Source organism: Cucurbita moschata, unplaced genomic scaffold (genome assembly GCF_002738365.1).
Source record: "Cucurbita moschata cultivar Rifu unplaced genomic scaffold, Cmos_1.0 Cmo_Scf00042, whole genome shotgun sequence".
NCBI classification, from domain to species: Eukaryota; Viridiplantae; Streptophyta; class Magnoliopsida; order Cucurbitales; family Cucurbitaceae; genus Cucurbita; species Cucurbita moschata.
In genome coordinates this window covers 1,296,528-1,309,290 of record NW_019268558.1, presented here as the reverse complement: position 1 = coordinate 1,309,290, position 12,763 = coordinate 1,296,528, and the positions used below count along the sequence as shown (strand labels likewise).

Below are 12,763 nucleotides of genomic sequence, written 5' to 3'. Positions count from 1 at the left end.
AATTGATTGATGTTATCTCCCCGTTCAGCTTGCTTGTCTGCATAAATGTTAATAGAATATCTCCTTAATAAACTTGTACGAACGTATAGCATGCTCTAGATGATCGATAGGATAATCTCCCTACAAAAGAATGCACAAGAAAACCAAGTTTAAGGTGCTACAACTAAAGTGGTTTACATATTAACCTAGGTCAGTACAATAGATCCTACACCCTAGGATCGTGAGCAACGACCGTTCCAGTGTGCACCTAGAGAATGGATTAGCTCGAAGACTTAGCCCTAAACATCCTGAAAACGAGAGACGAGACTAAAAGTGCCTAGATGCTCCTAAGAATCTATTAAACCTCCACACCATCCAAGAATATATATTATATATATATTTTTAATGTATAACAATTATTAATAAGGTCCGGGCTGAATAGGTATGTTGTATAATGATGGCATCAATGAAATTAATTCCATAAATATTTTATTACAAGGACGTGCGCGCATCAACTTCACACACCACGAAATTCAATCAACTTGGAAGCCAAAGTCACTTGCCTTCTTAACCTTCATTAAAATCTATTTGAAATTTTGAGAAATTTCTTTATTTTAAAAGCATTTCAAATAACCTTATCCAAATAAAATACATGGATAACATGGTATTGGCTCGACACAACTCAACACATATTGGATAACATGCTTTCAAATAACCTTATTGAACTAAGTCATCGTCGCCTCAACACTGCTCGACCCGTTATCTCATATTGGCTTGGTGGTTTTCTTTCGGCTTAGGTGGCTCAAACAACTCATAGTTGAGTTATAGGACCCTATTTTACCATTTTGGACTATCTCGGTGCCACTTTTGACATTTCTAGAAACATTTGAGGTTAGTATGACTACTGTTTGATCAATTTATATTATTTTTTATAACCAAAAGTAGATAAGTTGAATCGTTTATTATGCCTTAATCCTATTTCGTGGACTCACGTAGGTTGAATTGGATTACAAATGATAGAGATGGATTAGCACAAGGATAAATTAGTGACTTTAGCTTAGACCAACCATGTAAGTGACTCTACTATTGCCTTAGTTGGATGAATTTTTTGAAGTTTGCACGTGGCGTGCCTTGTGATTGTTGAAGGCCTCTTTGTAATATTATTGTTGTGATGTGAGTATGTCCGATAAAATATGTTATGGAATATCTCGTTGATACGTTACACCATGTGAAATTGTGCTATCTTATGCAAAGTGTTATACCATGTTATACATTGCATTATGATATGACATGAAATGCTTAAATTATGTATGAAATGAACAAAGTTATAACACTTTGCATAGCATAGCTTAATCATTTCACATCATCTCATCATGCATAACATCAAGATACTTTCCTGCCATGATTAGTACAGTCACACACACTACGATGTTACAATAAAAGGATACGTACCAAACATGATTGCATGTGGTTACATTTCTTGAAGTATTTCTCAAAACACTCAAGCCACATTCTACTCTTATTTTTCAAATAATAAGACACTTTGTATGGATGAGGACGAAAGGCCACGTAATTAAAACTAGGGTAGTTACATTTATGTTTACATTGTAACCTTTAAGTTAGATCATGATATCTTCATCGTTTGTGGTTAGTTTTAATTGAATTAAAAAAAAAAAAACAAATCTATAGTATATATTTACTGACCATTAATATTTTATTTAAAAGTTATTCTTAAATTTTAAATTTTTTTATTAATATGTTTAATATTTAAAAAAAAAATTAATGGAAAATATTGAAACTTGTAAGATGGCACTGTTTTAAAAAATATAATGACTGCATATGATTGGGTCCACATAAGCATAAAATCCTACTCCGATGAAACTCATCTCTCCGACGTGTCTCCCTCCCCCAACACCCCAAACAGACATAAATATTACTTTATTTTATCATATATATATATATAAACAAATTCCATTATCTTTGCTTTCCAAATGTTTTCTTGTTTTCTTTTTCCATTTCCAAAAAGAAAAAATAAATATAATATATTTTTAAAAATAATTTTTTAATATTTCAGTTTTGTTTTCGTCTTTGACTCTCTACTTTTTATTTCTTTTATTTTTTTTTTGACAAACTTCAGACTCAGATTCTCTCTCTTTTTTCTCTCTCCTCCGTCCGGGACTCCGTCGTCGGCACGTTTTCCGTCGACTACTCTCTTTTCTTCCCTATCATTCTGGCGGCTTGCCGTTGAACTTCTTCTTTTTTCGGTAGACTCTCTGTTTCTTGGCCGGAGACTTGGAGTAGAGGTCTTGCGGTTTGGTTTTACTTACTTGGAATGGAGGTGCTGGGGTTTTGCTATTGCAGGTGATTGATAGATCTTAGAAGCTTTGGAGGATGGGAGAAATGGTGGTTTTCTTGAGAGAGATGGTTTGGTGTGTGTTGTAATGGTCGATGTTCGTGTATGGATGAGTTAGTCGGTGTAGATGATGACCGGACCTCAGGCTACTTTTCGGCGAGGGTGGTGGCTGTTCGGTGAATCTCTCACATTGAATGGCAGATCTTGTTAGCTACGGGAATGCCAACCGTGACATTGAGCAGGTCTTGATTCTTAATCCTCTGTTTCAACATTATTGTGGAAACACAGTCTGTTGTTTTGCTTTGAATTCTTTTTTCCTTTTTTGTTTCTCTTCTTGAAGCTGGCTGGTTTACTGTTCAAATTCGAGGGGAATTTTACCTTCTAATTTGGTTCGTAACTGATGTTATCCGTTACTACTTAGTATACCTCTTTTTTGAGCCAAATTGTTTTCCTAGTGTAATGCGAGTTTTTCGTAAGCATTTCCTGCAAATGTGCACTTGTGGTGACTACATGTTGGATTTGGGATCCTCTATATAGAAATGTTTTCGTCATTATGTCCTTCCTTTTATGTCTTTCGAGTCATACCAATTTGGGAAGGGAAAAAGTTACAGAATATAAGATAATTGGAAATAATTCAAGCGGCACTGTTTGTTTAATGCTTCATTATCAATTGAGAAAGTACAGAAAGGAAAATAGGTTATCCGCTGTGTTTGATAGTCGATTAGTGATTAGATGAACTTATACTGGTAACTTCGTATGTTATGAAAATCTCTTGTTTGCTGCAATGCCAATGCAATCTCCTTCCAGTTTATGATTTTCGGTGAAAGAAATGTGTAAAATTTAATCATTTTCTTGAGTACTGGGGCTCACATTTTAGTTTATTTTGGTAATGGACAACATGTATAATTTTACTAACCTTGAATCACTTTTTATTCCTTACTTTTATAATTTTGAAAGGTCTAATATCTTTGCAGGCACTAATTGCTTTGAAGAAGGGTTCTCAACTCCTCAAGTATGGTCGTAAAGGGAAACCAAAATTTTGTCCATTTAGACTTTCTAATGTGAGTTTGATTTAACTATTATTATGATTTCTTAAACATATTGTTATCGGCATTTATTTCCTGCCATTCTTATTTCCTGCTAGACTAGGCAGTTACAAATTGGAATAGTTGGAGACATTTATGACTTCATAGTCTCAATGACAACACAAGTGAAGTCTAGGCCAACATGAACATAGTTTAGTAGTTAAAGCATCTACTGGTTCAAAAAAAAAAAAAAAAAGAGAGTCCATACCTGATGATGAAGTTGATATTGAAAAGAAAAATAAAAAACTTATGCAAAGCTCAAATTCCTACCCTCCATCTCCCTCAAGAGAGAGAGGAAGGAAGAGAAAGGGTATTGTTGAGTGCTCTTACATCATGCATTCATGTTAGTGATTATCATCTTATGTGATATGCTAAGACGCAAATGCTTGTATGGTGAGTGTATTATTTTATATTTTTATGTTTTTTAAAATTACATTTTTAGCTGCTTTTAATATATATACCAGTTTAGTTTTTCTAATTTAATAGTTCAATAATTATCTCTATATTTCTTTTAAAGCTTATATCGGTAGGGGTTGATAAAACTAGTATGATAAACTATTTGTAGGTGTGACAAATAAATTCATGATGTTACATTTTTTATTAATGATTTGGGGTTTGACAAGTTAACTAATTGAAAATTTTGACTCAAGATCAAGTTTTAATTTTAAAGCACTAATTTGATTGAAAAGTATCAAGGGTGCTAGGGTTAATCTCGATTTGGAACATAATCAATCATTGAGTTTTCATTCATTTTTTAAAATAATTTTTTTGTAGTATACAATTCAGGTAAGGTGGTGAGAATTCAAATGTAACATTAAGGGAGATCACTAATAATAACTAGTTGAGTTATGCTCGAGTTAGCCTCTAATGATTTAGACATTTTATAAAAACTTTAATCTAATAATGAATGCTACTGAAACTGATAAGTTGAGTTATGCTCAAGTTGGCCTCTAATGATTTAGACATTTTATAAAAACTTTAATCTAATAATGAATGCTACTGAAACTTACAGAGCATAGGGCTCAAATTAATTATTCATTTTTTTTGGAAATCATAATAAAAAAAAGTCAAAACACACACTTAAAACATATGTTAACCTTTATGTTTCTACAACTTCACCTTCTAATCATGTGGAAGTCTTGTTGTGTTAGAACAAACTAGGTTATGCATTTTTTCCTATGAATGCTAATCGATATTTAGTTCTAATATTTTTGACCTGTGTGCTGATGAGTAAGTCAATTTTAGTTTCATCGAATTGAAACATACATTTAGGTGAATGATATTTTAATTTAATCCTTAACCAAGTTAGATATTTGGTTATAAACAAACCAATAAATCATTGAGATCTAACCAACGAACCACCTGGAATAAACTTAATATATATTCAATCCCATCTACATAAAACCTAAATCCATCCACAAAACCAAGCGGTTAAAAGATTCCAAACTCAGGATTAAAATAACCAAACCCAACGATAGAAAATGTCCAGCACAATGCAACAACTACCAGTAATGTTGAGTGAGAAACAACCTGGATCATCAGCTCAATCCCTAAATACTCACTCCCCAATCCACAATAGTGTCTAAGTTTAGGTCTAAATCTCCTAAAAATATCAACTCAACTAGTGAAGAGTGTCATTTTTACCAACTGTTCAAGTTCAAATTTTAATTTGACACTATTAAAAATTTAAATTATTGCTCTTATTATATTTGGGATAATAAAGAAGGGCACGAGAAAGACCCAAATTCAAAGGAGTTACATTAAACTTCTCCTTTGGACATAAGAAATGTAAAGCTGTAAGAATGATAGAAGAGGATTCAATTTACACCAAGAAAGAGCAAGGAAAAGAACGTTGTCAAAGAAAATCGAATAGAATCTTTCATTGGATCTTGATTTCTCTCAAGCCAAACCGACGACAAAAAGGCACAAACTAAGTTCTTCCAATGGATCTCTTTCGTGTCATTGAAAGGATGGCCCAAGAGGATAGTTCTTAGAGGATTATAAGGATCATCTGGGAGGGCCATCAACCAGCTCCAAGTTGTCATCATGTTTATTAAATATTAAATTTGACTAACTAAACTAACTCTAAATATCCTCTTTTCCTAATTTTTATCATTCCTTCTTTATCTATAGTCACTTGATAGTTGATACTAGTTTATACAATGCCCAAGCAAATTCTATTGACAAACTTGTGCTTGGAAGCAAGCGTAAAGATCAAAGATAAGTTTTGTTGATTGATCATGGCTGAAGTTGTCATAGATTTAGCGAAGGAACGTTCATGTAGTAAATCGTAGTTAGCCACGCTTCAAGATTGTTGGTTGGAGGAGTTAAATATTTTCATGGAAGTTTCTCTTATGAAACAACCTTGAGATTTCATGAAAATCCTCTTCCCTTGGATGTTTTTTGTATGGGAAGGAATCTGAGAGATGAACACTGAGCATTTGGAGGAGTATGGAAGAGTTGACATTTAAAAATGGTGAATTGGTAGGCGTGAGAGGGGTTTTGGAGGGTAATGCCTAACATTTTGAGGAGCATGGAAGTCTGGAAATATTAAAGAAGGGTGGTTTCCCTAGCAATAGTTGGTCGGCAGGGGTTTTCCCAAGAAAACTAGTGAATGTGCAGCTTGGTAGGTTGAATTTTGAAGAAGACGATTTGTTGAAAAGTGTAGGAGGCAAAAGAATTAGAAGGGGAAGCAAAACACAAAACAAATAGTAACCAAAATATGTGCTATAGAAGCAATAAGTAAGTGGCCTCATTGGAACATTTAAAAGATATTTCCTTCAATTTCTTTCATTTTTTAAATGGATATGTGATAACTGAAGATGTATGCATAGCATGTGGGGCCCACTTAGGATTGTTTGTTTTAGTATATAATCTGATTGTTTATTGGAGCCAGTCTGTATAGAGAACAGGCACTCAATGTCTGATTTTATGCTCATATGTGTTAGCCTTTCCACGACTCATATGACTTCTATGTCACATTCATAGATTTTCAATGAATTGAAATTGCAGGATGAATCATCTTTAATTTGGATTTCAACTACTGGTGAAAAGAGTTTGAAGTTTGCTTCTGTATCGAGAATTATTCCTGGACAAAGAACTGTAAGATCTATGAAATTTTAGTCTGTTTTACTTTCCTGATAATTGTTACCCTTTATATGATTTTTTGATGATATTGATCAAACTTGATATGTGTGTACTTCAATTGTGTTAGGCCGTGTTCCATCGATATCTGCGACCTGAGAAGGATTATTTATCATTTTCTCTGATTTACAACAATGGAAAACGATCTCTTGATCTGGTTGGTGATGAACAATCTTATTGTTTGTAGTTAAGAAGTCATTTTTCTATTTTTTTAATCCACCTTTAAAAGTAACTGAAACATGTTCTGACTTTCCAGATTTGTAAGGATAAAGTCGAGGCTGAAATTTGGATAGCGGGCTTGAAAGCATTAATAGGTTCTGGTGACGGTGGGCGTTCCAAAATTGATGGATGGAATGACGGGGGCCTCTATCAAGATGTAATCTGCCTACTTGAAATTGTTTAATTGTTAAACATGCATTCTCTAAGTGTTCAATAATTTTAAACAATTTGCACATTTTAGTTGGGAAAAGCTCATGGAGACTTATCATGATTGACTCTCTGATTACAAATCTACTCCTATACTAATGATGAATGAAAGCTTTCATTGTTCTTTTTGTATGGAAGATAAGTTGTCATTTAATAGTGAGTGTAGTACTGTTGTTATGTGAGTGGGCTTGGGATTTTGCCTAAAATTTACTGCATTCGTATCTGAGTACTAAAAAACCAATGGGCTGGGATGTTTTCTAAAGCTTTGTTCATTGTTACCTGAAAAATCCAAGGAACTTTTGCATTCCATAATTGTTGCTGTTCTCATGTTTGCGAGATGTTTTTTTTTTTAATGCAATTGAGATTTATGTCACTGAACCATTGGGTCTAGGATGTTTGCCTAAGTGTATTGCATTTTTATAACTGAATGCAAGATTGTGCTTGCTGTCATTTCTCTTGCTGTTAGCTTCAGAATTTCAGGTGCTCTAGTTTCTTTTAGATGTATGCTCATGCCATAAAAAGTCATTACAAATTTCTCTTGTTTATTCCTTTATCAATGCTCTTGAATTTATTTCAGGACAGCAGTGACTTAACTTCAAGTAGCCCAAGTGACAGCTCCAATAGTGTCACTAGAGATATTAGTTCTCCTGAGGTCTGTGTTAATTTTAGTCCAAATAAATCTCCAACGAGTGTTAGGTCTGAGAACTCTACAAGGTCACATGTGCCTTTGAACCAGACAAATATGCAAGCAAAAGGAACTAGTTCAGATATTTTTCGAGTTAGTGTTTCAAGTGCTCCTAGCTCCTCCAGTCATGGCTCTACACCAGATGACTGTGATGCTCTAGGAGATATATACGTATGGGGTGAGGTTATTAATGATAATTTTATGAAGCCTGGGGCTGATAGAGCTGTTAACGTGAGCTCAAGGACAGATGTGCTACTTCCGAAGCCACTAGAGTCCAATATTGTTCTAGATGCACAACATATAGCCTGTGGAGTCTGGCATTCTGCCATTGTCACGAGACAGGGGGAGGTCTTTACTTGGGGTGAGGAATCTGGAGGAAGGCTTGGCCTTGGAATGGGGAAGGATGTAACACAACCTCGTCTTGTTGAAGCATTGGCAGCAACTACAATTGATCTTGTAGCATGCGGAGAGTTCCATACTTGTGCTGTTACAATGGATGGGGAACTTTATACATGGGGTGATGGTGTACATAATGCCGGGCTTCTTGGGAATGGAACTAATGTCAGCCATTGGGTGCCTAAGAGAATCTCAGGTATCCTTGAGGGGCTTCAGGTTGCAACTGTAGCATGTGGTCCGTGGCATACTGCATTGCTCACATCTATGGGGCAACTATTCACATTTGGAGATGGTACTTTTGGGGTTTTGGGTCATGGTGACAAAAAAAGCATTTCATATCCGAGAGAAGTAGAGTCTTTATCAGGCTTGAGGACAATTGCTGTTGCATGTGGAGTGTGGCATACTGCTGCTGTGGTAGAAGTTATTATGACACAATCTAGTGCAACTGTCTCATCAGGTAAATTGTTTACATGGGGTGATGGGGACAAGAATCGTTTAGGACATGGAGACAAGGAACCCCGGCTTAAACCTACATGTGTTCCAGCACTTATTGACTACAATTTTCATAAAATTGCTTGTGGGCACAGCATAACTGTTGGATTGACAACATCAGGACAAGTTTTCACGGTTGGAAGTTCAGTTTATGGTCAGCTTGGAAATCCCCATGCTGATGGGAAGCAACCATGCTTGGTGGAAGACAAGCTTTTCAGGGAGTTTGCTGAAGAGGTTGCTTGTGGTGCATATCATGTTATGGTACTTACCTCCAAAAATGAAGTTTATACATGGGGAAAGGGTGCAAATGGGAGGTTAGGCCATGGAGATGTTGAGGATCGGAAATCACCAACTTTGGTTGAAGCTTTGAAGGATAAGCATGTTAAAATCATTGCTTGTGGTTCTAACTACTCCGCAGCTATCTGTCTTCATAAATCATTATCAGGTACAGAGCAGTCACAATGCTCTGCTTGTAGACAGGCATTTGGTTTCACAAGGAAAAGGCACAACTGTTACAATTGTGGGCTTGTGCACTGCCACTCGTGTAGTTCCAAAAAAGCATTAAGAGCTGCACTGGCTCCTACTCCTAGGAAACCTTATCGCGTATGTGATTCTTGTTTTTCCAAATTGATTAAGGCATCAGAATCTGGAGTTAATTACCGGAAGAACGCTGTACCTCGCCCATCAGGTGAGAACAAGGACAAGGTGGACAAGAGTGACGCAAGACCTAAAGCAGCACTTTCCAATATGGATCTGATAAAACAACTAGATAGCAAAGCAGCCAAGCAAGGGAAGAGAACGGATACATTCTCTGTTGTTCGCCCCACTCAAGCACATACTCTTCTGCAACTCAAAGATGGTCCAAACGCTGCTGATATTCGGCGACTAGCTCCCAAGCCAATTCCTATGGCTAATGGAGTAAATTCCAGATCTATGTCACCTTCGTCAAGGAGATCTAGTCCACCAAGGTCTGCTACACCTGTCCCTACAGCATCAGGACTTTCCTTCTCCAAAGGTATAGCTGATAGCTTGAAGAAAACAAACGAACTTTTAAATCAAGAGGTTCTCATGCTGCGTGCACAGGTAATGACCTGATTCCTTGTATTGCCAGTTTCCTTTCACTTCAAATTGTAAAACGGTAAGGATGCATAGGTTGCTATAGTTAAATCTGTACGGCACTAAATTATGTTGTTTATCTTTCTCTAAACCTTTAGGTTGAGAGCCTAAGAAAGAGATGTGAACTTCAAGAGTTACAACTTCAGAAGTCGGAGAAGAAAGCACAAGAAGCTATTGCCTTGGCTACAGAGGAGTCTGCTAAATCCAAAGCGGCAAAAGAAGTTATTACATCACTAACTGCTCAGGTTTGTCTCAGATATGCAGTCAATATCTTTAGTGTTCGAGTATCACATCTCTATGCTTTGTCATTATTATATTTTCATGAAGCATGATGGTCTATTTTGACCTTTACTGTTATGTATGAACTGTTCCAAAAATGGCATCTTGATATTGTATGTATGAGTATGCTTTGCCTTGCAAATTTTTTTTTTCTGAATCCTTAAAATGCTGAGACTAGGTTCCTTTAGATGGCTGATTTTGCTATAAAACTAGTTCTGCTCTCTCATTTTTCGTCTTTCAAACTGGGACACTCCAATCGTTGATCATTATTTTGCTTAGAAATGTTCTATGCAAACTAAACATCTTTACATTGACTGACTGTAATTCTCATCAAGTTCTACTAATATTATTTCCAGATTAAAGATATGGCCGAAAGATTGCCCGATGGAGTAAAAATGAGCCTTCCTGGAAGTAACGACTCTGAAAACATGAGACCCTTCTATCTTCCAAATGGTATGGAGCAAAATGGTGCACGCCATTTGGCTTCCAATGGAGAGCGTCAATCAGAATCTGATTCACACAGCTCTGTGTCTTTGGCTTCTTCAATGGCAACTGACTATTCCTTAAGTAATGGGTTTCAAGGTACACCTAATTCATGTGGAGAATTCCCTGCAAGTAATGAAACTAACTCATCCATGGAGCTCGGGCAATTTACCTCTGATGGAATAGACGACGATTCAGATGTTAGACTGTCTTATGGTCATAGAGGGGTTTGGGAAAGCCGCAGCAGCAGCATGTCGGAGGGAGCAAATAGCTCGGGTCCTTTACTAGATAGTGAGAGTAACACAAGATCTAGAAGTTCTGCGTTGCCAAGTAATGACAATCAAGTTGAAGCTGAATGGATTGAACAATATGAACCCGGCGTCTACATAACTTTGATGGCACTTCGTGATGGAACTAGAGATCTTAAACGAGTTCGCTTCAGGTAAATAAAGTTTCCATAAGCTTATCTTATTTTGGAAAGTGTGTTTGTTTTCTCCTCATTTCTTTACCATGAGTTTCCTCTTTCTTTAGTAAACATTTGAATTATTTATAAAATTATAAAAACAAAAACTTTATTAAAACTACTTAGTTGTCAAAACATGTCTTGATTTTGAAAACATTTGTGAAAAGTTTGATAGAAAAAAAAAAAAAAATCCATATGGGTAGAATTAGTGTTTATAAGTTTACTTTTAAAATAAAATGGGGAAAATTGTTATGAATGAAGGTTAAAATTTTCCAAAGGTGCTCGACGTATCTGTTGCCACAATGGTCTGTTTTGTAATGGCTTAGTTTGATCTGAGATGCATCCTTAATTGCTGAAACTAACTAATTTGTTTATGGCTGATGCAAATCCATATGCAGCCGAAGACGATTTGGGGAGCACCAAGCAGAGAGTTGGTGGTCAGAAAACCGCGACAAAGTTTACGAGAAATATAATGTTCGTGGAGCTGAAAAATCCTCAATTTCTTCAAATCCGGCATGAAAGGCAGACGAAGATGCAATTGAAAGGTGATTTGGGTTTTAGATGTTGTGGGTTGATGAGCAGATGGGGGAGAATTAGGTATAAGGAAAGTGGTCAACTTTCAGTCATTTCATTGTTCTGTCAGTTTCTTCGTTGTTTCACCTCCTTCGATGAGCAGATGGGGAGAATTATTCTCTCTTTCAATTAATTTATGGGCGGTTGTGCCCATTTTCATATATGTTTTACTACTTGTAGTGTATATAACATGACTAGCGAGTTAAGGGGCAGAGGAAGAAAGTTTTTGTTCGTGTTTGTGTTGATATACACACAGGGACAGGCTTTTGCCAGCAGTCTCATTAAACACACCTATGGGAGTTACGGCTAAGGGTTTAAATTTTGATGATTTCACAATAGCATAAATGTTTTAAGAAAAAAGTTTATAAATGATTTAAAATTATAAATAAACATCTCAGACAAGTTAAATTTCTTAAATGACATGTTTTAAAGCTTAGTGATCCATTTACATTAAAAATTTAAAATCTTTAAACATGGTTCAAGAATCAAATAGGCACACATTTGAGAGTTGAGGAATCAAATTTGTAATTTAACTAGTTTCTCCTTTATGGCCTTGGGTGTGTCTTCCTCTTTGATCCACATCCGTTCGAAACCTAGATTGCAAGACCCAATATTTTTACTATGGGTCGTGACTCAAAACAACAACATGAATGCAAAGAAAACCGTTCAAAATGTAGTAAGGCAAAATCATTTATTTCAAGTAAAAATTGCAACCCAAAGGTTCAAACAATTAAAAGTTTTGGAAACAAAAGATGAGAATTTGAATACAAAAGAAAAGATTGGACCCTTTGTGACAATCCACATTTTTTATCACGCCCTTTCTTGACTAGACACCTCACGCACCTGAAAAAAAGATATAGCAGGGATGAGTATAAAAATTATATCCATTAAGCCACCTACTTGTAGGCTCTCGTCGCATCCTAAGTTTAACAGACAAACACATGCTTCTCATTGGCTTTAGGACGTCCAGTTCTAGTTTTAGCCCTTGGGGCTTCTATAGTTCTTCGTCATTTCATTTAATACCTAAGAGTTTCTTATGTTGAGCTGTAATGATCGGTGTCTCTCTATGAGGCGCTATCTCTACATGGCTATCTGAAACTATATGGCATCTTACCTAGGGGTGTGCTAGTACCTCCTAGGTCTATGATAGTCCCCCTCATTGGGGGGCGGGATGCAAACCGTTCCATGCAGCTAATGGGTTATACGATGTGGGGACACATTTCCCATGCGAAACGACTAGGAGCAGTGAGAACTGATTAGGAACCCCTAGTGCTCCCACGAAGATATAG

At 36.1% G+C, this 12,763-nt stretch overlaps 1 protein-coding gene across 1 annotated transcript; it reads left to right on the top strand.

Moving 5' to 3' along the window:
* Positions 1 to 2,100: 2,100 nt before the first annotated feature.
* LOC111433446 (PH, RCC1 and FYVE domains-containing protein 1-like) lies at positions 2,101 to 11,746 on the top strand. The gene is made up of 9 exons (XM_023070501.1): positions 2,101 to 2,574; positions 3,307 to 3,393; positions 6,430 to 6,519; positions 6,632 to 6,718; positions 6,818 to 6,937; positions 7,565 to 9,643; positions 9,775 to 9,921; positions 10,312 to 10,880; positions 11,300 to 11,746. The coding sequence occupies exons 1-9, from the start codon at positions 2,527 to 2,529 to the stop codon at positions 11,418 to 11,420; spliced, it is 3,348 nt and encodes a 1,115-aa protein (XP_022926269.1). The 5' UTR covers positions 2,101 to 2,526; the 3' UTR covers positions 11,421 to 11,746.
* The last annotated feature ends 1,017 nt before the right edge of the window (positions 11,747 to 12,763 follow it).

Coding starts and splice junctions, on each gene's coding strand:
- LOC111433446 (XM_023070501.1), top strand. CDS start 2,527: ATGGCAGATCTTGTTAGCTACGGGAATGCCAACCGTGACATTGAGCAG. Junction 2,575..3,306: donor CCAACCGTGACATTGAGCAG/GTCTTGATTCTT, acceptor ATATCTTTGCAG/GCACTAATTGCTTTGAAGAA. Junction 9,644..9,774: donor TTCTCATGCTGCGTGCACAG/GTAATGACCTGA, acceptor CTAAACCTTTAG/GTTGAGAGCCTAAGAAAGAG.